We start from the raw sequence: 23,314 nt of genomic DNA, 5'->3' as shown, positions 1-23,314 counted from the left end.
TTACGACCAAATGGATTTTTTGCCAGTGAATGTCACACGGAAATGAAAGCCTAATCCAAGCGGAATTGAAAGAGCCAGCGGTTCGTGATATTACATTTCATATATGAGAGGACACTGATTTTCCAAAGGCCAAAGAGTCAGTGTCTGACCATTTTCACATCCACATCACATACATTTAAAAACCAACACTGGGAGGCAGATACTGGCTTTAATGGGACCACAGGACCACACACATGAGTTTCACAATTAGAGAGGCTGTTATATGGAAATGAGTCTCACTCCTGCTCACATGCTATAAGACAGTGATGTGTGCATAAAGCTGCTGGCTTCTCATCTGTGAACAAGGTTTTTCCCAGGAGAGAAGTGAGGTGCTGATCTTCGTGCTGTGTGATCAGGGTCGTAACACTAGGCTGACGCACATCTGCAGCGCTTTAAATGAGCCTCTGTTGGATGTCGCTTTGAGGGCGAGGCTTCTGCTCCGTGAGACACATGTTATTCTTGCAGCACGGCGCCTGTTAAATTGGCCCGTTTCCTCCCGTTGGTTTGGTTTCATTGTGGTTCCAGGCAGCGCTGTGTGGTTTTAAAGCTAAAGAAGCTTTCTGGTTGCATGTCTATGTAGACAGACAACTTCTTTACGTGAATCATTTCATTTTAAAACATATTGCATAAAGCAGGAGCATCACTGTTCTGTTATTGGCTGGCGATGATGCTGACGAACAGCCAGACAGCAGCAGCTCAACACAAAAAGATCCTCAGTTTTTGTGCCCTTGTTCACTTTGAGGCGAATGTCTCCAACACTTGTGTCTCACCTCGGGTCTCTCAACAAGCTACCGAGCATCCGAGCACCCAAGCATCCGCCGGCGTAGAATGAGGAAGCAGGACAGAATGCTAATTAGCTCGGCAGCTGTAGCGCATTGAATAGCATGGTGCCTTGTCTGCAAATGTCAACATCAATCAGTTTAAGTGCTAAGTGGTGTGGCTTTTATACATTAGTGCCTTGGCTTACATTGCTGCTGTTGGCTCCGTTGTCAATAAAACACAAATACTGGCCCTCCCACTCACAGGCTGGGGGCACAAGGGATGAGCAGTGGTGATTTTAAGGCAACGGAAGATATTAAAACCAATAAAAGTCGAAGAAAAGGACAACAAAACAAATGAAAGTACAATAAAAGGAAACAAAACAGAGACAAAAGACTAGCAGACAGGAAAAAGTTTATTGTGCAGTTTCAGTGCAGAAAGAAACGGTCCCAAAGCTTCAGCTTGCTGGTGCATCATGTTCAGAGCTGTAGCAGACCTCAGATCAGAAGTTTGTTCCAGTTACTTTGTGTGGAGCGGAGGGTCGTTGTGTTTTGTTTGAAGCCTCAGAAGAACAGTAACCGCAGCACCCCGAGATCACTGCGCCTGGAGCAGACGAGAGATGCATTTTGAACCACGCAGTGCTTAAAGGGCACATAATAAAGGCACATATAGTCCATTTACTCACACTCATCTGGACAGCGGAGGAGCTTTTTATAGTCTTAGTGTTACACTGCCAAGCTGACATAGGCTCATGAAAAGCCTTAAATGTAAAGCCAGCAAGCCTGTAACCATCGGCTCTCCCTGCGTGGTGCATTAGGCGTGAGAATGTGACCTAAACGTCGCTGGATGAATGTAACCTTTCCCATCTGGGGGATGTGAGTGTGTGGTTAACTCCCGCCAGGTCAGCGTTCCTGCTTTCTGCAACCAGCTCACTCAGACCCGGTGAGCTCTCTCTGGATGTGCCTCTTTGATGTGGTTGTTCAGTTTAGAAAAGTGTGTATACGCAGTTTGTGGCGGTCTGTGGGACAAACTCTCGCCTTCCTCGTGGCGTGTTCAAAATCTCTGTGACGTCAGTAGGAGCCTGCAGCTCTCTGTAGAGCCTGTGATGAAGCCATTACAGCTGGAAATCATAGAGTGCTATTCTTGTAATTCTAGCTTTTGGACTCTGGGAAGTGTGACCTAGCAACCTAGCAGGATTTTACTTGCTCGTGTTTTAACGTCCTATCCCCTTTATCTGTCGGAGGCAGTCACATGCATGCTTTGACCTCTTAGTTTGTTCTATTGTGGAGCTGAAAGCATCTTTTTCGACTCTTTGGTTTTTCGCCTTATTTAATCGTTACAGTGGTATCCTCTTATTTCTTGTTCCTTTGGCTTCTCGGCATTTTGTGCAGCGACAGACTGAACGTTCCATGACAGTGAACTGCAGCTACAGAAAGAAAAGCGCACAAGTAATTCTTCATTGGTTTTGCTGTGTTGACAGCGACCTGCCATGAGAGCAAGCAGCCTCTCAGCGCTGAGTTCAGTGCTCTCTCCCTCGGCCTCAGGGCCTCATCTTTGTTAACCGGATAAGCTGAATATCTGCGCTTCCAGCCAGGCTCGAATGATGTGACAATGTGCTTCCACGTGGTCGCAGATATGAAGGGTATCAATGCAAAAAAGGCTGGCGCCTCGCTCAAGAGCAATGATGCAAAGTGGTTGTTTCACGGATGCGGTGGCTGAGGGATCGGGAGCGAGCAGAGAGGTTTCCTTCCAGGTGAGCAGGCAAATTATCAATGCCTCCTCTCTCCATTTGTCCCAGATCTCACTAATATACCTTATCAGGCTGAAACGTATCAGAGGTGAGGTTATGTGTCATTTCTCAAGGGCGCAGCTGCTCTGTTCGAATTAGATGAGCCAAACATTAGTGGGAGCTTAGGAAATATCAGACTTTTTGGGGGGGGGGGGTTTGTTTTGTTTTAGCTGAGCAATTTCTCCATGCTTGTTGATAGTTAAGAGCTTGATGTCACACGAAAGTGTTTGCTGTTCATTTCACCATTTGGCGAGAGGGTCAAACAGCATCTTAGCTTTTAAAACCAGCAAATTGTAGCTTTTTAGTTTACAAAGTTTCACCAGCAATAAAGGATATTTTTTGTAGTTAATCAAGTAATCATATTGAAAGACTAATACCAAGGATGCATCTGACCCCATGTACACTCTGTTACTTAGTGCATCTTTGGCTGATCAGATCTGATCTGAAGGAAGCCAAATGCATCCAGAAAGCATTCAAGACGGGTTGAAATCTGACGGAGATGCATTCTAGCCAGCTGTTAAAAAGATGTTGATGCATCTGTCTCTCCAGGACGTAGTCTTTAGCTGTTCATTGTTTCATCAAAGCAACATGGAAATGATATGATCAAATACATGGTGCACAGAGCCGCTGCAGCATTTATCTGATCCCTGACCAGCTTATGAATGATCTGTATGGGTGAGAGAGCAGCGCGACTCTGTGAAGGACGCTAAAACTTTTGTCTTGCTCGTGGTTCATAAATTTGACTCATTCACGTGTTTGCGTTACTGTAGTGGTTAATTTAACATTCTTGTCAGTCACCAAAGAGCTTCAGGTGCAAAACCAAAGGAGAAGGAGAGAACAAAGATTGTGGCGAGCTGTAAATAACAGTAAATGCATCTGCAGCCTGTTTGTGGCCCCAAGCCCAGTCAGTCCTACTGAAGACACGAGCATTGGAGATATATACTCACATTTTTCCAAAAATATACCACTGACTTCTGTGAGTCTACTGAGTCCTGTGTGAGTCTGCCAAGTTCTTATTGAAAGATGGCGTCATCTTCAGCGTCAACTCTTATTTCGCTCAGTGAGCTGACATTTTTCCTATCTACACTTCATTCTACCTTCATTCTTTGTGCGGCGGTGAAGACCCTGTAAATTATATGCTATAGTGAAGCTGATTTACTCTGCAATTATGCAGCTACGCTTGCATATTTGCCCAAAGCAAATGCTAAATATATATGCGTATATATGTTGTTTGTTTCCTTCTGAGCTGGTACCCACAGGCAAACTAATGCCGAGTGCATGGAGCCTATATTGGCTCAGATGGTCGGTGGTTCAATCCCTGACCTCAGCAGTCCACATGTTGTAGAAGTATCCTTGGGCAAGATACTGAACCCCAAGTTGCTCCCGATGCTGTGCCACTGCTGTGTGAATGGGTAAGACTCGTAATGAGCAGGTGGCCTGCCCACCATCGTATAAAAGTGTGTTTGAATGGGTGAATACAAGAAAAAAACGCTGTATAAATATTAATATAATCCATGTGAACCTTGAGTGTGAATTAGTTTTCCTCATTTTTGTGGTCAGTGTGTTGTAGATTATTGCTCATTAGCCTGGCTCTTCCCTGACCGCCACAGGTAGAACACCTACAGCAGCCATAAGGGGATTATCCTCAGAATGGGTTTGGTTGTTGTTCTTTCACTGCATTCACTGCACTTCACATTTAGTTTTTGTGCCTTTATTTTGCCTTTTTTTTGCCACTGGCAATTATTTTTATTCATAACCGCATGTGTGGTTAAAATCTGACATAGCAGTGGCAAATCATGAAAATTATTGAAAAAAAAAAACGTTTTTTCACAGTAGTATGTAGCATTTAGACTATTAATCTACAATTATTTTGATAATTAATTAGTCGTTTAGCCATCATTTTCATTTCAGGCACTGGTTCTCTGGGTGCAGCTTCTATAATGTGAGGCTTTGCTGCTTTCCTCCGTCTTTAATAATCATGGATTCAGTGTCTTTGGGTTGGTGAGACAAAACAAGCTATTTAAAGATGTCTCTGTGAGTTCTTACCCGCAGAGACATCTTCAGAAAATCTTCAGAAAACACTCAGATACAAATTAGATATTTTGTTGGCCATGACACATCACTTTCCTTCACTTCTATTTTGATGTTGTCTTTCCTGCAAAACACATCTACAACACACACGAGTAATGTAGAGTAGGCCCTCAGATGTAGAGTAGGCCCTTAGAAACCATGAAGAGATCTGACCCTCCGTCCACCAGTCCACCCAGCCTCTCTATTCCTCTATAACCAGTCCACCCACCCTCTCTGTCCCACTATAACCAGTCCACTCAGCCTCTCTGTCCCACTATAACCAGTCCACTCAGCCTCTCTGTTCCACCTCAGTGATTATTGTCACACACAGCAGAAAGGCCTCACGCAGGTCACTGATGATCGTCACTGATGATCGTCACTGATGATCGTCAGTGACGTCACCGCTGGAGGATCCACTGCATTTTTCCAGCTTGTATTTCATGTTAGGCAGACCCAGCATGCACCTACAGGCCACAGAGCATCAAGGGTGTGTTTGATTTGGGCCACTTAGCCAGCTGGCCAGGTGGGGCATTAATTCAGTGATTCATTAAGTTAGATGCCACCTTTTTTTTAACTGTCTTCATGGGGAAATGCTGGAGAATCAAAGGGAATATAAAATGACTAACCTCCTATAATAATAATAAGTAATGCCCAGTCAAATATCAGCAAGGACACGATTAGATTAAATAATCATTCATTAATCCCATAGCAGGGAAATTTGCAGTGTTAGGACAGCAAAGGGGAAAGTGTAATGGTAAGAAACATCAGGTAAAAAAAAGGAAAAAAACAAGCTATAATACATTAGCAAACAATACAATAACTGAAACCGACAATGGTTAAGTCCATATTATTGACAGTGATATTGGTGGGGTGGTTTACTGGGAGCAGTGATGATTGTAATGTCTGACAGCAGCAGAAAGGAAGCAGCATCTCTCCTTCACACACTGTGGGTGAAGCAGCCATGAGGAGCTGCCCATGTGCTGTCAGTGTCCTGCATGGAGCAGGACATGTCCTCCAGCAGGGGGTCATAGCTTAGCCGTCATCTTCCTCTCTGCCGCATGCGTGTTGTCAGTCCAGCCCAGTTTATTAATCAGGTGAACCCCCAGGCGCTTGAAGAACTCCGCCATCTCAATGTCCATCCCCGTGTTGCTCACTTGTGTAGCAGTAGAGTGCACCGCCAGCTCTTTGGTGTTCCCTGCATTGATCTGGTGGTGGCTCTGCTGGGACCAGCCTCCAAATCCCTGGGCCTGTGGAGAACTTGTGCATTTGTCAGATAGATGAATTGCGTGTGAAGTCTGCAGTGTAGAGGATGAAGACGAAGAGGGCCAGGACTGTTCCCCCTGCAGGTCCCCCGTGGTGCAGAGCAACCATGTCGGACTCACAGTCCTGTATCCTCACATGTGGTCGGCTGGTGAGGCGGTCCATGACCCCTTCTGTGAGGTGGAGGCCCACCCCTGTGAGCGCCAGCTTGTCCCTCTGAAGTGTAGCTGTGTGGTATTGAAGGCACTGGTCCAGGTGAGAGAGCAAAGTATGTCTCCTCAGAAGCAGGTACATTTCCAAAACAAAGCTAATTATATATGTGAGACGATGTGGCAGCATATCAAAGTGCTTCAGACATGCTCAACAAACAAACAAAGACAGAAAGATCACAATGGAAATACTAATTTTATCATTCGATATCTCGTGCTCTGACTCCTTTTACTCTGCAGTAAGCTCACTGTTGAGCTGAGTTAATGTCGTTCTGTAGATTGAGCTCTGTGCTGCAGATTGTTTACAGTGGCAGAGCCGGCGGAGAGCTGAGAGCTGAGGGAGGAAGATAAAGGAAACAAACCTGCTTTCAAGACAGCAGCTGAATCATTGGGGCAGAAATATGCAGAACACATTTCTCACACACTGTTTCCTTTTGTGTGGATCTTACGTAAAGTTGAAACTCTCATGGACTGAAAACTGTTTGTGTAGCTCTCCTGTGAACTGTGAGCCGGCTGTTTTAACATCATGTAGATGGACACCAGTACATTTGAAATGAACTGCTGCTCTGTGTGTGACTGCAGAGCTGTCGGATCACTGCACGGTGCTGAGTGTTTCAGGTCAGATCCTCCGTCCACCAGTCCACCCAGCCTCTCTGTCCCACTATAACCAGTCCACCTAGCCTGTCTGTCCCACTATAACCAGTCCACTCAGCCTCTCTGTCTCACCTCAGTGATTATTGTCACACACAGCAGAAAGGACTCACGCAGGTCACTGATGATCGTCAGTGACGTCACCGCTGGAGGATCCACTGCATTTTTCCAGCTTGTATTTCATGTTAGGCAGACCCAGCATGCACCTACAGGTCACAGCGCATCAAGGGTGTGTTTGATTTGGGTCACTTAGCCAGCTGGGGGGCATTAATTCAGTGATTCATTAAGTTAGATTTTAACTGTGCTGAGGTACAATAATGCTTACCTTAACCCAAAACGACCTCATGCTTAATTTAAATGAATTGTTATGAATTATTGTGCTGTTGATTAACTTCGGGACCTGGCCCAGGCACGACCACATCCCCCAAACCGCCTCCTCTCTGGACATGGAGGTGTCTGCAGCTCTGCTCTCCTGCAGCTGCTGGTTACCCCCCTTTTCTTCTGTTCAGGACTTTTTGTAAGGAGTTTTGTAACGGCTGCAACTTCAAACTCAACAAAATACAATACCTGACATAAAAAGAACTTTCGAAAATGCATCACAACAATATTAATGAATCTTTTTGTGAAATATCTCTCACCCGCCTGCCTGTCAGTGTTGCTCGTGGTCTCACAGCAGCGATGACGCCGGTAAGCGAACACATGCTGCGGCACTGTGATTCATCACCCTCTGTTTCCTCCTGAGCAGAGACACAACAGCTTAATGATACGGTTCATATGTTTAAAGGTTATATTTATCCTGTCAGTGGGAATGCTTGTCTGTTTTATTTTCTTCTATTCTCTTCTTTCCTTTTCTCTTTCATAGTGTGCACACAGGGGCTGACTCCCCTCCTGTACCTCCTCTATGGCTGTTATAGCATCTCCCCACTTCACAAACACACACGTGTGGAATTCTTCTACTTCTGAGGACGTTCATCGATAAAAAAGCAGTCATTAGCCAGTGAAGGCCCAGTCACAAAGAGGCGCAGAGGTTCTAATCCAGACATGAACTAATCTCAGCCCTAAGACCAGGTCCAAGCCCTCAAACATCTCTGTGAGGAAGACAAAATGATCACATTCTTCAGGCCCAAAAGTCAGACTGCTCCCCCCACATACACACACACAAACACACACAGTATCTCTCTTCCACAGCTCTTGCCAGTCCTCTAGTGGAAACGAAGAGCAGTAAACGTTCATATCTCTGTTCAGGTCGTTCATCGTGCCGTGAAATCGAGCTTTTCAAGTCATTTTTAATTTTCTGATCTGTTTATCTGCTAATTAACTGGCGTGCTCCTGATTAGAGAGCGGGAGGTGAAATAATATTAACTTATCTACCTTCACCTATCTGATTTGTCCATTTTGTTTTTGGTATCATCTTAATGTTACAGTTTCACACCTGCTTGAGAGACATTTGGATTCACTGCAGTTTCGCTGCAGCTACTTTTAGTCTGAGTGAATTTTCTGACCTCCTGTAAATGACGTCACTTTAGTTGATGTGATTCGTGCTGCAGTATGTGTTTAAATCTGTGTGTGTTTTTGCAAACATCAGAACACATATAAACTCATACATATAAAAACATGGCATTTTTTTATTAACAGAGGCAGTTTTATATTAATAATAAAAGATTTGACTTTAAATCAAAGATAACTAAGAGAAGACGAAGAGTTTTGTGCTGCATGTGTAATCATTCTTGAATAAAGTTCTCGAGCCTGAAGGTGTTTTTAATTGTTTTGGCCCTCTTTGCTCAGGACTCCTTTGTTTCTTGGTTTTTGATAACACTGTACAGGTAGTGAGTTTTTTTTTTTTTTTTAAGAGTACTGCAGTTTTACTTAAACTTAAGTAGTATTCGCTACAGCCTGGTTTGAAAGAATGTCCCTAAAACTTACTGTGGTCAGAGTTACTGAAGGTAATTTGAGGTGATCTGAGCTCCAGTGAAAACCTGCCAAAACCCTGAGCACCACCGTTTGGTGACTCCTGTGTCTGTGGGTTGTAATGCAGCTGGACAGACACTAGAGGGAGCTACTCAACCGGTAATAGTGAGGGGCCTGATCAGTCGTTTAGGAGAGGCTGAAAGACTGTGGTGACTGAACCTGAACCTAAACTGTGTGTGTGTGTGTGCCTGTTCAGTGTGTCCCAGTAGTGGAAAGTAACTAAGAACATACTTGTATTTAACTTGATGATTTTGTTTTTATGTCACTTTGTACTTCTACTTCATTACATTTCAGAGGCAAATCTTTTTTTTACACCACATTTATCTGACAGCTGTAGTTACTCATTATGATACAGGTCAAAGTGTCTGCACACGAAACAAAAAGAGCTTATAAAATATGTGATTAATTAAAATACAGCTGAGACAATGACTCAATTTACAGAAAATCAACTGGAAACTCAGTTTAGTTGTCATTTAAGTCATTTTTCAAGACATTTCATGGTTTCAGGCTCACAATTGTGAGGATTTGCTGCTTTTCTTTTTCATTATTTTAGTTATTTAATTGTCTTGTATTCTACTTCTACATTTCGAAGTTTGCACTGTTGGTTGGACAAAACAAGCATGTAAAAGCGTCACTTTGGGTTCTGGGTTGCAGCATTTCTCAATGTATTTCTACAAACAAAACAGTCTGTCGATTATTAGAGAGAGTAATCACCAGATTAATCTGGAATGAATAATAATTAGTTGCAGTACTTTACAGAACAGTTTACAACGAGCTCCACCTCACCCAACTACAACAGTAAAATCCTGCTTTTATGTAAATGCATCAAGTACATCAATGTACTTTTACTTTAATACAGTACTTAAAGTACATTTTCCTGATTATACGTACATACAGTTACTTAAGTAACATCAGCAGTATTTCTACTTGTAAGAGTATATTTACGGTGTGGTATTAGTACTTTTACAGTAAAGGAATATTTCATCCACAACTGATTGTGCTGGTTCAATTGAAGGCCTGTTTTCTGAGGAATTGTAAGCATGATATATACAGCTTATTACAGCTGCAACTAATGCTACAGACGGTCCTGACTGTAGCATTTATTACTATTAATGTGTTTTGATCGGTTGGTCTGTAAAATGTCAGGAAACAGTGAAACAAATGGCCATCACATGGCGTCGTATTTATCGTAAATTCCTTCTGTTGTCCGTCTAACAGTAATCAGCAAATTGTCACATTTGAGATGCTGGACCCGACAAATGTTTGGTGTTTTAGTTTTGATACATGACTTAATCGACTAATATCCAAAATAGTTGAGTCATATTCTTTTCATCCATTAATGAACTAATCATTGTACGACTACAGCTCACCTTCCTTCTTGTCCCTTTGAGTAGAGCTAAACTAAACTGATTCATAATAAAGAAAAATCTAAGATCCTCATAAACTGCATGAAGGAGCCTGATAGTGTTGTTTATAAAGCTGACAATATACTGTATCGTCATATTGTAGTATTACTCTTAAGTTGTGTGCAATTCAGGCTGCAACTACTGATTGACTGGATTATTTGTTTGATCCATAAAATGTCAGAAAATAGCTGAATTTCCTAAAGCCCAGGCTGATGTCACCACATAGCTTGTTTTGTTTTGTTTTCCAATCAACCACCCAAAAAGCCATAAATTGATTTACTGTCACATAAGCCAAAGAAAAACAGCAAATCCTCAGAATCAAAGGGTTGGAACTAGTCATTATATGGCATTTTGACCAAAAAAATCAGAATAGTTCAGTCGGCTATATATTTCAGTTCTATAGGAGTTACAAATGCTTCATAAACTAACAAAATAACTAACAGTTGATATAATTGCAAAGTGACATTAAAAACGTTTTAATTCTACTTACATCATAAGATAATATGAAATATGCCTCAAAAACATGACACACAATTTATTTTCTTTACTGGGATTTAAAGTGTAGCTGACGATGTTAGTCTCATCTTTGACTCGCAGTCATTTCAGGTCCTCTTAGCTACAACAATGACAACAACGACATGTGATATTTCATATAATCTTACAGTTTTTGTTGGGTTTTTCCACTGATACTGAAAAGCAGCACACTGTCACTGTTTGATCATTCTGTTTATTTTCAATATACATTTCATTTGAAAAATATAAATTCTAAAATAAACCATTTCACCTGTTCTAAAAAGTCACAAAAGTTAATCAGTAAAACGTGTCAGTATTTCGTACGCTAAAATTTACAGATTTTCATTTCATGTTGTGGATTTTTGTCCGACATGCTTACACAGTACGACACACTTGAAAGTAACGACTCCACACACAGCACGTCTCAGACAATAAGTCACACTTGTTTCCGCTCTCTGCTGTTGACGGCCCAAACACTGATGTGGAGTAGAAATGACGCCGTTACTTCGGCCGATGGACTGAAACAAACTGATGAAAGCAAATGAAACACAGCGACGGTACAAAGTAACTTGTAACTGCATTTTGGTTTGAGCCGACGTGCCTTTACTGTATGTACATGATCTGCAGAGGAGGAGGGCGGCTCATTTATCACACAGTTTGAATTTCTTTCTATAGTGGTGATGAGACAGAGAGGACTTCCAGCTTAAAATGACATACGTGACCCACTTAGACTCGAAAAGTCAAGTGGGAAAGTGCTTCAGTGTTCCCTTTAGAGATAAGGTGGGGATACTGTAGTGACACACAGTGCTTCAGAAGCCATTCTGGCTTGTTGTACTGAAGGTAATACTGGCCAATAGAAGTCGAGCTGTCAGTTCTGCGAGGCTCGACTCTTTCTGTATGTGACGGTGGACCACTCTGAGAGGAATGCTGTGAAGTAGAACAATGAAGTGAATGAGGTTCGTGCTTCTTCTGTCTCACTGTAGTCCTAAAAATGAGTTTTCTTGTTTTAAGGATGAGTTTGGATTCTGTGGAAGTCTGTTTTAACATAACGCTCACACGTATATATACTGAGAGACTTAGTGGCCGCTGACAACACTGCCCTCCTAATGCAGTCACGCTGTAAAAGACAAACGCTTCAGCAGTCTGACATGGACACATCAATTATCCTCTGAATGATACGCACTTGTTTCAACAGTGTCAGCCTTGCAAGAACAGGCAGAAGAAGAATGACCATTAACTCCTTCAGTGTACATACAGTATGGCGTGTGAGCATTACATTAAAATAAGACCTTAAACCTTTAATATACAGAACAATAACAGCGGAAAAACAAAATCTGTGATCCCATTTTCACATCAGATAATTCCACCAGCAGCTGAGCCAAACAGAAACCAACCTGCTGTGGACCGACGCTGTCCCGCTGCTCGGAGCTTGCACTGATTCGATTCCCTTCTCGTTTTGCCATATCGTTACCGTAAGAATTTCAGCCTGGATCAATCTCTTATAAGTCACTTAGGTACAGTAGTTTGTGCAGCACAAGCAATCACATGATATGCACTCCTAGTTCGAGTTTACGTTTGGCTGAGGAAAATCGGGTGATTACGAATCGCTGAACTGTTTTCTAACCGCAACGAAACAAAAATGAAGGACACAACAAAAGGTTACCGACATACACAAAATCATTTTAAAAAAAAAAGTAAAACAAAAGAAAAGATAAAGAAATGATTTAATTTAAACAAGTACCAAAAGCTTTGAAGTGAACACGTGACAGAAAGATTCAGAAAATTAAGAAAGAGAAGGTGAAGCAACCAGAACTGCATCAAAAAGTGATCATAAAAATATTTCCCTCATCTGCACACACACACATATGCATGAATGGACTGTTAATTAACTTCAGAGGTCTATTTGCACACGTTTCCTTCACACGCTATAATACAGTGAATCTCTTAAATCATTTCAACTCTACAAGAGGACAGAGAGAAGATATCAAACCCTCATGCTGCGTCAAAAATCAACATGTTGCATTTGTTCAATAAGCAATTGATCTAAAACAAGAGGTAGAGCTATAAAAACATAATTTTCCTGCTACAGGAAAATGTTATTAAAGTAATTCCATTTATATATATATATTAAAAAAAATCAGACGGATGACATTTATATATACTGATATAAAAAGAGCAGGGGGGGGGTTCCATGCGTGGTCAGCGGGAGCTGCAGCATTTACTGTGGATGAGTTGCATAGCAGAGTAGTACAGAGTTACATTTAACAGTGTTTGAGTCTGTTTACTGTGGAGCTGTGAGGACGACACCGAGACGAGACTGTGAGGAGACACGGTTTTAAATCGGCTTCGTTTTTAGAAATGAATCGTTGTGTTAGACTGCCCCCCCCTCCCCCCCTTTGCTGTGTTGCTTTCTTGTCTGCATTCAGAACAAAGTCTTGAAACCGTGGAAAGGATTTTGCAGTTAAAAAGAATAAAGAGATAAAGGAAAGTTAAAGAGAGAGGTGTCTTGCGGGTGCCGCAGGATTCGCCCGGCGGTGGTCCAGCGCCCTACAGCGACGTTTCAGATCCTCTGCCCCTCCAGTAGAACGAATTATCATCGTCTGGGTCCATGTCTATTCTAATCTGAGGCACAGACTTCAGCGGACTCATCTCAGGGCTGAAACACAAACACACACCTGCTGTTAGGACATGCAGCATTGCTTTGGTGCATTCTTACATTAAAGGAATGGCCTCACACTTATTCCCTCTCTGGCTGAGAGTTACATTAGAGGCATAATGTCTATATACTAAATATGTCATTGTGCTAAGATAAGCTAAGTGGAAGCTCCAAGCTCTTTACTCTACAGCAGGCATGTCAAACTGACTCCATAAAGGGCTGTGTGGCTGCAGGTTTTCGTTATAACCAAGGAGGAGCACACCAGGCTGGAATCAATTAATCAGCTGATCTCACTCCTCAGCTGATAATTAAGTGATCCCTTGATGTTGATTGGTTGGCCTGGTGTGCTCCTCCTTGGTTGGAACAAAAACCTGCAGCCACACGGCCCTTTATGGAATCAGTTTGACATGCCTGCCATAGATGATACAGATGAGTGAAATCCCTCAGAGAAACGCATCTTTCTTTGTGTTCTTGGCTGAAATCCCCTGCTGGTGTGATTGATGCTGTTGTTTCTGCGTCTTCTTGCACATCAACGAGGAGAATGAGCTCAGAGCCGATTTACACGTCTTTGACAGCGCTGCTGGCGTCGAGTCATTTAGGATCATCGATTGAGCGGAGCCTTAGGGGTGACTGTGCAGCTCGTTTTAGGCTGTCGTGATGCCTGAGTGTTTTTAGTGATCCTGGTTTCGGTTGCGTGGTGTATATAAGTGTGCGCTTATGAATTCAGCACCGTGACGAATCATTACTGGATTCAACATTGTGTTTTGTTCTCTGACAGCAGAAATGCAGCCGGTGATCACTGTTTGATGGTTCCTGAGGTCAAAAGCAATTTGGATTCAGTCTTAGAGGGGGCAGGATTAGTTTTGGAGGGGCGGGGGCGGCGTAACGTCATCACTACCACAGCACGGCTGCAGTTCACGCCCTGTCCGATGTCACTGACTCTGATGGACGGGTGCCCAGACCACTTGAGGGGCCCAGGTCTTTACAGTAACATGGGATTATTCCAGTCTGATTTCCGGTCTTTCTATCAGCATTTCCAGTCAGACGGGGAGATTAAAGATGTTTTTTTCACCAGCACTGAGCCGATTAAAGCCACTTATTAATATTATCAACTGACACAAAGTCAGTAAATCACAATTCTGTGAGTCGACTCTGGTAGAGAGTAACTGAGTACATTGTACTTAAGTACAGTTTTGATATGCTTGTACTTTACTGACTGATTATTTCCACTTTCCACAAGCTAATTTATACTTCTACTCCATGACATTTATCTGATAACTTCCATTACTTTTCAGATTAAAATGTTACATACAAAACCTATAATGAGTTTATAAAATGATAAATTGGGTTAAAACTGGCTCCAGGTATCAATAACCAGATATAGTATAGCCATTCTGCTGCCTGACACTGTCGTACTTTGACTTAAGTAGCGTTTTGAATGCAGGACTTTTACATGTTGTATCGTCACAGTGTGATATTGCTATTTTTCCTGAAGTAAAACATCTGAATAAGATAAAAGATCTGATTCTTCCTCTCAGTCAGTAGAATGTTTGTAGTCAGTCTCCGGCCATGTGAACAAACGCCAATCCCTCAGCCTGATCTCTCAGGCTGAAGACAAATTACAAAAAAGAAATCTCGTAAACTGCTTGTTGGCCTGCTTTTCACACATTGTCCCAAATGCTAATCCTCCTCCGTCAGCTCTGTCCTGACAATCACAGAGCAGATGTGGTACAAAATGTGACCCCGTGCACTCGACCCGTGGACCCTGGTCATCTAGAGATGTTGTGGCTGTGATGAAGGAATATAATCTCTTCTTGAGCATCACAATCGTCATTCTAAATATTTTGGTCCAAACACAAGGCTTGTTCTGACTGATTGTCTCATCTAAAGCTCATATCTGTGAAGCATACTGTGTTGTTTATCATGCAGCACACAACCGCCTCGACCGAGAGTAACAGTGACACATAGGCTGAGTTAGTTTGAGACCATTATTACGACTCTAAATGTTTCAACTTTTTGTCTGACATTTAAGTCTGCAGTAAATCAGAAACCTGAGCACCAGATGATGAGTTTCACAAGAAGTTTCAACATAAAGTGAAACGGAGGCAAATATTATTTTGAGCATTCAGTTGTTTGTATGAATCATATAAACGTGCAACCATGCAGGCCACACAGGTGCACTCAGACAGAAGCTTTATGCGTGATGATGGGAAGCGAGACGAGAGGAGACGTCTGAGCTGAAATGTGGCGTCCCTGCTTGCCGCTGAAAAAATGCAGTTTAGCCACAGGTAAGTCAATCAGCCCAGGCGACCTTTAAAGTTCAGACTAGCATGTTAGCTAGTTAGCGCGCCCTCTGACATTTTTGCGACCTTTGATGCCACAGTCATGTATGAATCCACAGAGGAAATGAGCAGCAGTTATATTTAGCTTTCCTTCGGCCTGTTCGGTGAGCAGATCTGCGCTCAGCGTCTGACCTGCACGGGACACGTGTGCCCTTCACTCTTTCACGCACACACTCACAGCTCACCTGGACAAACAGTTGGCTCGGTAATAGCGGAGCTGCTCAGCACGATGTGTGTCGTTCAAGGAATGATGGGGACTTCTCTCCTGTGGAAGAAAAATAAAAAAAACATTAGTGTGCATGTAGCTGTAGCTGATGTGTTAAGTCTTCTATGACACATGCAATTAGCTGCTACAAGGGTTTGGATGGATTGACAAACTGCACCCTCATGTTCAGTATCTGTAGGTTTATTTGACCTGAATACTTCATGAATGATAGTAAGAAGTGAAAAGCTTCACAACAACAGGTGTAACCTGCTCAGTTAGCCATTCATATTTGCTGTTCACAACTAGCTAGCATTACTGTGTACAATAAATGGCACCAAGCATCCCATGTTAGAGGGATCTTTTACATAAAGCTGAAATAACAAGTGACTCTGTGTTTTGCACACACACACACACACACACTACCACAAAGTCGATATTCAACAAAAACCTTGAGGAAAAAAAATCCATGGAATATTGAAATTGTAAAAGGAAGAAAAGGGTTAGGTCAAGGAAGCAAGAATTCAGAAGGAAAAAGACGAAATCAATATTACTGGAAAACATTGGTATCCAAGAGAAACGTTCGAAAGGAGAAGCAAGTGAGTTAGTTTCATGCATGTTTTGGAACACAAGAAGGAGAAAAGCAAGAAGGAGAAAAAAAAAAGTTAAAATCATGCAGCGAGTGAAAAATAAACAGGCACTCGAACAGAAGATGTCATCAGAGACACAAGCTCAGCGGGACAGTCGGGCAGCGGAGGAGCAAGTTTCCCTCCGGTGCTGCAGGTAGTTTGGGTCTACTCACTGTCTGAGGCCTTATCACCTAAGAAGGGCTCCTGCTCCATCATGTCCATGGGGATTTTAATGCTGGGAACATTCTCATTGTAAGGATAGTCAGACTGTTGGAGAGAGGAAACACACATCCTGAGACTGGACCTCTGGGGATATGAGTGAGTGAGCATCAGCGCACACACACACACACACACATTAATCACTAAACCTGTGACGACCTTTGCTGTCACCATTCATTCCCAAACCATTTGTTTAAAGGCAACATCCAATAACAAATACAAACTATTGATCATAACTGGAAGTGGTGATGCATCTCGAACCTCTGGATCATCCAGCATCCAATCTTACATTTAATCACAATTAGCCCTCTGACGTCGGCTTTGGGGCAGTTTCATCATTTCAGCTTGAAATATAAACAGTAAATATATTCAGTATATAACTGAGCATTTCACACCAGGACTGGACAAATGCCACCACTCAGAGATCTGTTAGCTTTCTGCTAAATTACCCATCAAAATTGGGCCAATTTATTGATTTTTTAAGTGATTAAGCTGAAAATAGCTATTTGTTGGTTTCAAGATTTGCTCCAATTGACACCAAAACCTAAAATGTTAGAAATGCAAAAGTATAAACACACTCATGCAACGATGTTCTTGTGCTCCCTTCACAGTCATACAAACAAGTGCAAGAAAGTGAAAGAAGCTCGTGTCTTGTTGCTTCTCCTGAAAATCAGCCAAATCAGACAAGTGACTTCCAATGTTTATCATTTCTGCCGAGGAGGCATAAATATTTACTGAAAACCTTACATCTATAATATCTCTGCAAGATTTTTCACTCACTCATGGGGGAGACTACCTTCAACCAACTGAAAATGAGGGAAAGACAAGTCCACTACATGAGAAAGCTGTTGCATGAAGGACATCTGTAGAGCTGGATATTGGTTAGCCAGTGGATAAACCCTCAGTGGTACATGCTGCTGCAAAGGAAGAGTTGGGAGCAGGGCTGGGGGGTAGTTGGTGTGGTTGACAAACTTGGGAGTGGGCTGTCATGGCGCTTGTTTGTACAAAGATACGAGCTTGTTGCATTCAAGTGAGGTCAACTCAAAACTTACGTCTTCACCGTCGCTGTCTATGCTGCCTTGTTTTTTCTTTTTCTTCTTCTCGTCCTCTTTCTTCTTCTTGTCCTTCTCCGGGATGACATCGTCCAGGAAGCCCAGGTCATGCTGGGAGAACATGTAGTCCATTGCTTTTCTGACAGCTACCAAAGCGAGGATCTAGAAGCAGAAGGACACAAGGATTAGAGTGGACTAAGGCGATTTTTGACATTTTTTTAATCTGTGTAATTAAAAAAAATAATCAGCCTGGCCTATGTAGCCATTCACATTGAATGGAGTTTAAATACAGTGCAGTGTGTATTTACAATATTAGCTGATGTTCATATTAGCTGAAGACAGTTACAGTGCAAAAGCCAATGCAAGACTTCACACAAGTCTTACTGGCTGAATCTCAACATCAGGGTCTCTTACCATGACAGGGAATATAATAGCAGCCACAGTGGACTTGAGGATCCAGAGCAGAGCCAAGCAAAGGACCTGGATGAAGGTGAAGAGGTGGACCTTCCTGAGGGGAACATGTCGCAGGTAGACCAGGTCCGGCTGATGCTTTGCTGGCATCAGGAGCAGCTTGAGACGATCCATAAACTACAGGCATACAAAGTAACAAACACACATGACAGGATGCACCGCATGCACGAGTGTACGGGAGAAACTGCTGCTCACCGGCATGCATAGTTTCTTGGATACTCGAGGTCCCTTTGATAAAGAAAATTTAAATTTTGGAGCTCAAATACAACCAACACGACCTGTGTCAGGTGGGGAAAGTTAGAGGATAATAATAATAGTTTCCTTTGCCCGAAAGTCCACATTACTCATTTCATTTCATGAAGAAAGAAAAAAAATCTATGCAACATTTATACCTGCACTCCATTGAGAGAGGCGACTCCCATGTAGAGGAAGACTCCATACAGCACAGGCATGGGGATAAACTGTGTGAAAGGGACAAAACAAATAAATAAATGCACATGAATGTAAACACATTCTTAAACACATCTTCAGAAGAAATAACTGTTTGTATGTCTAAAATGAGCAACACACGCACAATATTAGAGCCTAATCTGGAGAGGCAACGGCTCTGTAGGATTAAATGCCTTTTGCTGTTTTCGTTATCATTTTCATCACCGTTTTCATCACTATTTTGACCAGCTAAAAGCATTACTACAATGATAGAAATGATGTTATCAGGTTTATAGAACCATTTGTCACCCACAGGTTTGGTCAAAAACTTCTCTGTTTCTGTTTTTTCTTTTTTTGGCAGTCCTACAAAGGTTAATGAGTCAGTGACAGCCCCACATTTTGCACAGTTACAGCGGGAGTTATCTCTACTCAGAGTCTCTGACCTCGTCACACATGGACTGCAGACAACTGGAAAGTTTAGTGTCGAGGTTTGTGCACTGGCTCTTTTTCCAACAGTCAAAGAGAATCCAAAAAAATAAACCTGGTACGATGAGGCTAGTTACCTTATTCTGCCACGTTCATTTCATTTGATGTCCCCAAGAACATTCCTGTTCGATTATGTGGCACAGCCACTAGTACCAGATCAACCTGTCTTGTCTTGTGAAGCTATTTGAGTTATTGCATTTCCATGTAGCTCTCATTCTGAGATTAAATGCTTAAAACAAGCCGGCGGTTTGCAGTGAGCATGATATTATCTTAAACAGTAAAAGTCAGTCTTACTGACTGTTAGTTCGCAGATCTGTCACAGAGTTTGGTGACATTTAATCTTTTCAAGACGACTGATAGATTAAAAAAAGAAAAGAAAAAAAAGACAATCTCTGAATAATTACCTTTAAGATGGGAGACATAAATACTGACAGTCCTGTTAGGATGAACACACACACACCAGTGAGCCTCTGCTCTCTACAAAAAAAGAGAGGGAAAAAAAATGATTATACAAGAACAAAACCTGCATTTTATCTACAATAAAAAAAGCCTGAATTATGGTGCTGATTACTTGAGGATGTCAATAATTTCCCAAAACAAACACAATCCCAACATTTGTAGGAAGTTCAGAGTTGCTGTAGATGTTTCAGCGTCTTGCAAGAGAAGAGTTTGTTAGTTCAGCTTACAGCTGACACATCAGGAGCCTCTGGAGGACATCACCAAACAGACATGAAAACAAACCAAAACACCCTCGAGAAACAGGAAGGAAATCACAACGTGTCTCTGCCATGGAGCGAACAGACAAAACACAAGCCATTAAGGCAACATCTGCAAATATGAGAAACATCCCAATACAGAAAGCAGTGTCTTTTCTAAATGCTGTGCATGTCTTGTCAGGTTGGATTTTACAGAGTGTATCTTCTGAACTTTTTTCCTGGATTGCTCTGTTCAAAGATAATCCTTTCAGTATATCATTTAAAGTTCACTCTCTATTCCATTCGCCATATTAAATTGTTTCCAACTGCAACCACGCATGGTGTTGGCATCTCACCTATAGATGGTGCTCCAGCAACAGGGTAAATTTCATTCACTATGAATCACTTGCCATGAATCTGACTCCTTCATCGCACTCTAGTATTCCCAGACAGGGTTTGATGATGGTGTGTCATTGTGCATTTTGACGTGGATCCAGATGCAGATTGAAATGAAAACATTATCCCTTAATAAAGGGCTCAGTTCACGTATGCGCTCTCCAAAGTATCGCAGTCTTACCTCACACCCAGGAACTTCGGCTGCTCTCCAGGAGCCGATGTTTCGGTTTCCATCTTCAGACTGTCGATGTGAGCGATAGAGATGACGGTGGCGGCCACGTACCACGGCAGCCCCATGAAGGAGCAAACCACCAGGAGAACGGCCACCCAGAACAGATCCAGATGGTAACCTGCCCCTTTCTGGTACAGACAACAAGGTGAAAGGTCATGTCTGTGCGTGCTCAGGCAGACATAGGCAAACCTAAAACCCAGCAGGCAGCTCTTACGTGGTCCAATCACGTAATGATTATTCATACAAAGTTCCCTGAAATGATTGGCCAGTTATCTCACACCGCTGAAATCAAAGAAATCATTGCTCAGCGTCAACAGTGACTCTCTGAACATCTCAGGTAGCTGCTTTTTGAGCTCAACTGTGTTCAGTCACTGCCATGAAACATCTCTCACTCCCGTGAGAAGAATGACAACAATATTTAACTACAGTGTGAAGGCAGCCGGTGTCCTGTACAGACTGCAGTTTGTTGTGGGAAACGCATGAAAGAAAGAAAAGGCCTCACTCTTTCACCACAGTGAACACGTTTGTTGTTGCTGAGTTTCTAACTTAAAACACATTGCAGATTCAAGCACTTCACAACAATTTATTACCCAACTGATGCTACAAAATCCTGCACTAAATTTTGGACAGATCCTGAGAAGCACATCCTCCCATCTGTTCTACAAGAACTGAAGAAATGACCCCCCCAACCCTCGGCTGCCTCACTCACATGCTGACTTTCAGCTCGTGGGCCCCAAATGGCCACCTGGCTTCAAACACACATTCTTCTTTACCTTCAGCTTGTGCTCCTTCCTGTTGACGATCACAGCGGTAATCTGTTGGTCCATGAAGACCAGTATGGTGACCAGCAGGGCGGGAAGAGCGGAAGCCAGGTAAACCCACCAGGGGTTTCTTCCGTACGGGGGTACGAACCAGTCCCGGTTAGGACTTGTTGGCTATGAGGGTGGAAGACAAAAGCTTTAAGTGACATTTGTGCTGAACACACAGATAGAACATGTTACGTTTAAGGACTTAAGGAACATAAATATGGTCATTTACTGTTTCTGTTAGCTTATAAACTATAAATCACTTTACATTTCTGTTGATAACTTACCAAACCCATTACATTACATTCATGTAGCAGGTGTTTTTGTCCAAAGTGACTTAACATTTCCTCCTGCACAGACTGTTTTTGGGGTTTAGTGTTTTGCTCTAGCTAATTTTGACATGTTGGGTATTAAACTAAGGACCCTTCATTTACTTGCCATTCCCTCAGTCACCTAAGCTCCTGCTGCTGCTCCCTGCCTTTACTTCAGCTGCTGCTTTAAGTTCATATAACTATCATGTATAGTCATAGTCATGTAACTATGACTTAAACTTGTTTGAAAAATGTAAATCATCACAGCAAACAATTTTATTTTTTGTCTAAGTTGCGCTGTTGTCATATGGTGCAAGGAGTCGACTTTACAAGATCCTGTTTTGGATGACAATATTTTTACCAAGAATCTATTAGACTGCACTCTGACCTGGTATTAAAATGTGATCTATATTAGACATGTTATCCGGATAAGGAAAAATGCACGGCAATGCAGGGAAACTGGGTCGAAACGAGCATGAGCATTTATGGAGCCGGGGGGAACTCGCCTTGAATTCAGATGGCACGATGAGTTTGGGAGTGTCGACTCCTACGAGCATGTCAACTCCACAGAAGATGAGGATAGCCAGGATGATGGCAAAGTCACTGATGAGTTTCCTCACCTGGATGAAGTAAAGACAAACACTTCACGTTAACCTGCCGCACCTGTTGGATTAAATTAGCTCCGTGCGGTTGACTCACAGTGGTGGGGAAGAACGGGCTGGTCTTGAACTTCTTCAGACACATGGAGCAGGTGTACGTGCCGAAGAACAGGATGAAGGACATGAGGGTGATGTCCGGGACAAAATCGCAGGCCTTCCCCACCAGCTCTCCTTTGTACTTCAAGCACTCCTTCTTTGTGAGGGACGACCATGTGGCATTCATTAGCTGCACGGAGGAAAAAAGCGGCACCGTGATTATAAAGAAGCAATAATTCACACTAATGAGTGTTCCAGTACAGCTGTGATACAGCAGAGGGCTTCTAAATGAAGTACAGTGACGTAACTCATGCACTGAAGAGGCTGAGTGGAGCGGGCCGATAGCTGTCTCACACTGTCAGTGTTTCGACGTAAAGAAGGATAAAGACAAGCGACTTAGAGGGTCAAAGTAACCTCAAATTACAAACAATTTGCTTATCAGGCTGTTCTATTTTCTATGTATCATTGTTGAGCTGACAAACACAACACAACTGTCTGTTTTCATTTTCTCTTTATCTCGCCCCTTGTGGCTGGTATGTGATTCCTCTTTTCAAGAATGTCGGACCAAAGTCCTTCAGTTTGAACCCTGCTTGGAGTAAATCAGTGAAGTGTATACAGTGCAGAGTCATGGTTAAGACACCACACAACAGCATACGGTAAATGACAAATGCCATTAAGGATCAATAAGAACGATGAACACAGTCAAAGATGACTGAAGCCATGTAAATCGTTTTTTCCTCAGAGGAAACTTACCAGATCCGTGCTGTTCCAGTGCCAGGTATCTTCTAAAGGATCACTAATGATGTCCGTACTGTTCTCTGCAGAAAAAAAAACAAACCTCCTCTCAGCACAAGTTTTTAACACTGCACACTGCACGGTTCATCCTCAATGAGATCTCATTTGTCATGTATAACAACAAACAAGTTTTCAAAGCAACAGACCATCCTTCAATATCATACAATGACCAAAGTGTTTAATGGATGGGAGAAAAAAAAAATCACCTAGTTTATTTGCTGTGTAGGCACCATT

At 42.4% G+C, this 23,314-nt stretch overlaps 1 protein-coding gene across 2 annotated transcripts in view; it reads right to left on the bottom strand.

The window, feature by feature from the left end:
* Window positions 1-10,861: 10,861 nt before the first annotated feature.
* Window positions 10,862-23,314, bottom strand: part of slc4a4a (solute carrier family 4 member 4a) — a 54,784-nt gene continuing 42,331 nt past the window's right edge. For both annotated transcript variants that reach the window (XM_041936903.1, XM_041936904.1), the window contains exons 16-27: window positions 23,039-23,103; window positions 22,290-22,475; window positions 22,097-22,210; window positions 21,247-21,408; window positions 20,423-20,601; window positions 19,555-19,627; window positions 18,628-18,696; window positions 18,179-18,352; window positions 17,765-17,926; window positions 16,667-16,760; window positions 15,848-15,927; window positions 10,862-13,320 (exon numbers count right to left, since the gene is read on the bottom strand). In XM_041936903.1, the coding sequence (XP_041792837.1) occupies window positions 15,884-15,927; window positions 16,667-16,760; window positions 17,765-17,926; window positions 18,179-18,352; window positions 18,628-18,696; window positions 19,555-19,627; window positions 20,423-20,601; window positions 21,247-21,408; window positions 22,097-22,210; window positions 22,290-22,475; window positions 23,039-23,103 (1,322 nt within the window). In that variant the 3' untranslated portion in view covers window positions 10,862-13,320; window positions 15,848-15,883. The remainder of the gene's footprint in view (window positions 13,321-15,847; window positions 15,928-16,666; window positions 16,761-17,764; window positions 17,927-18,178; window positions 18,353-18,627; window positions 18,697-19,554; window positions 19,628-20,422; window positions 20,602-21,246; window positions 21,409-22,096; window positions 22,211-22,289; window positions 22,476-23,038; window positions 23,104-23,314) is intronic.

Source organism: Chelmon rostratus, chromosome 5 (assembly GCF_017976325.1).
Source record: "Chelmon rostratus isolate fCheRos1 chromosome 5, fCheRos1.pri, whole genome shotgun sequence".
NCBI lineage: Eukaryota > Metazoa > Chordata > Actinopteri > Chaetodontiformes > Chaetodontidae > Chelmon > Chelmon rostratus.
The sequence above is the reverse complement of the archived record's forward strand: the minus strand, read 5'-3'. Positions and strand labels throughout refer to the sequence as shown.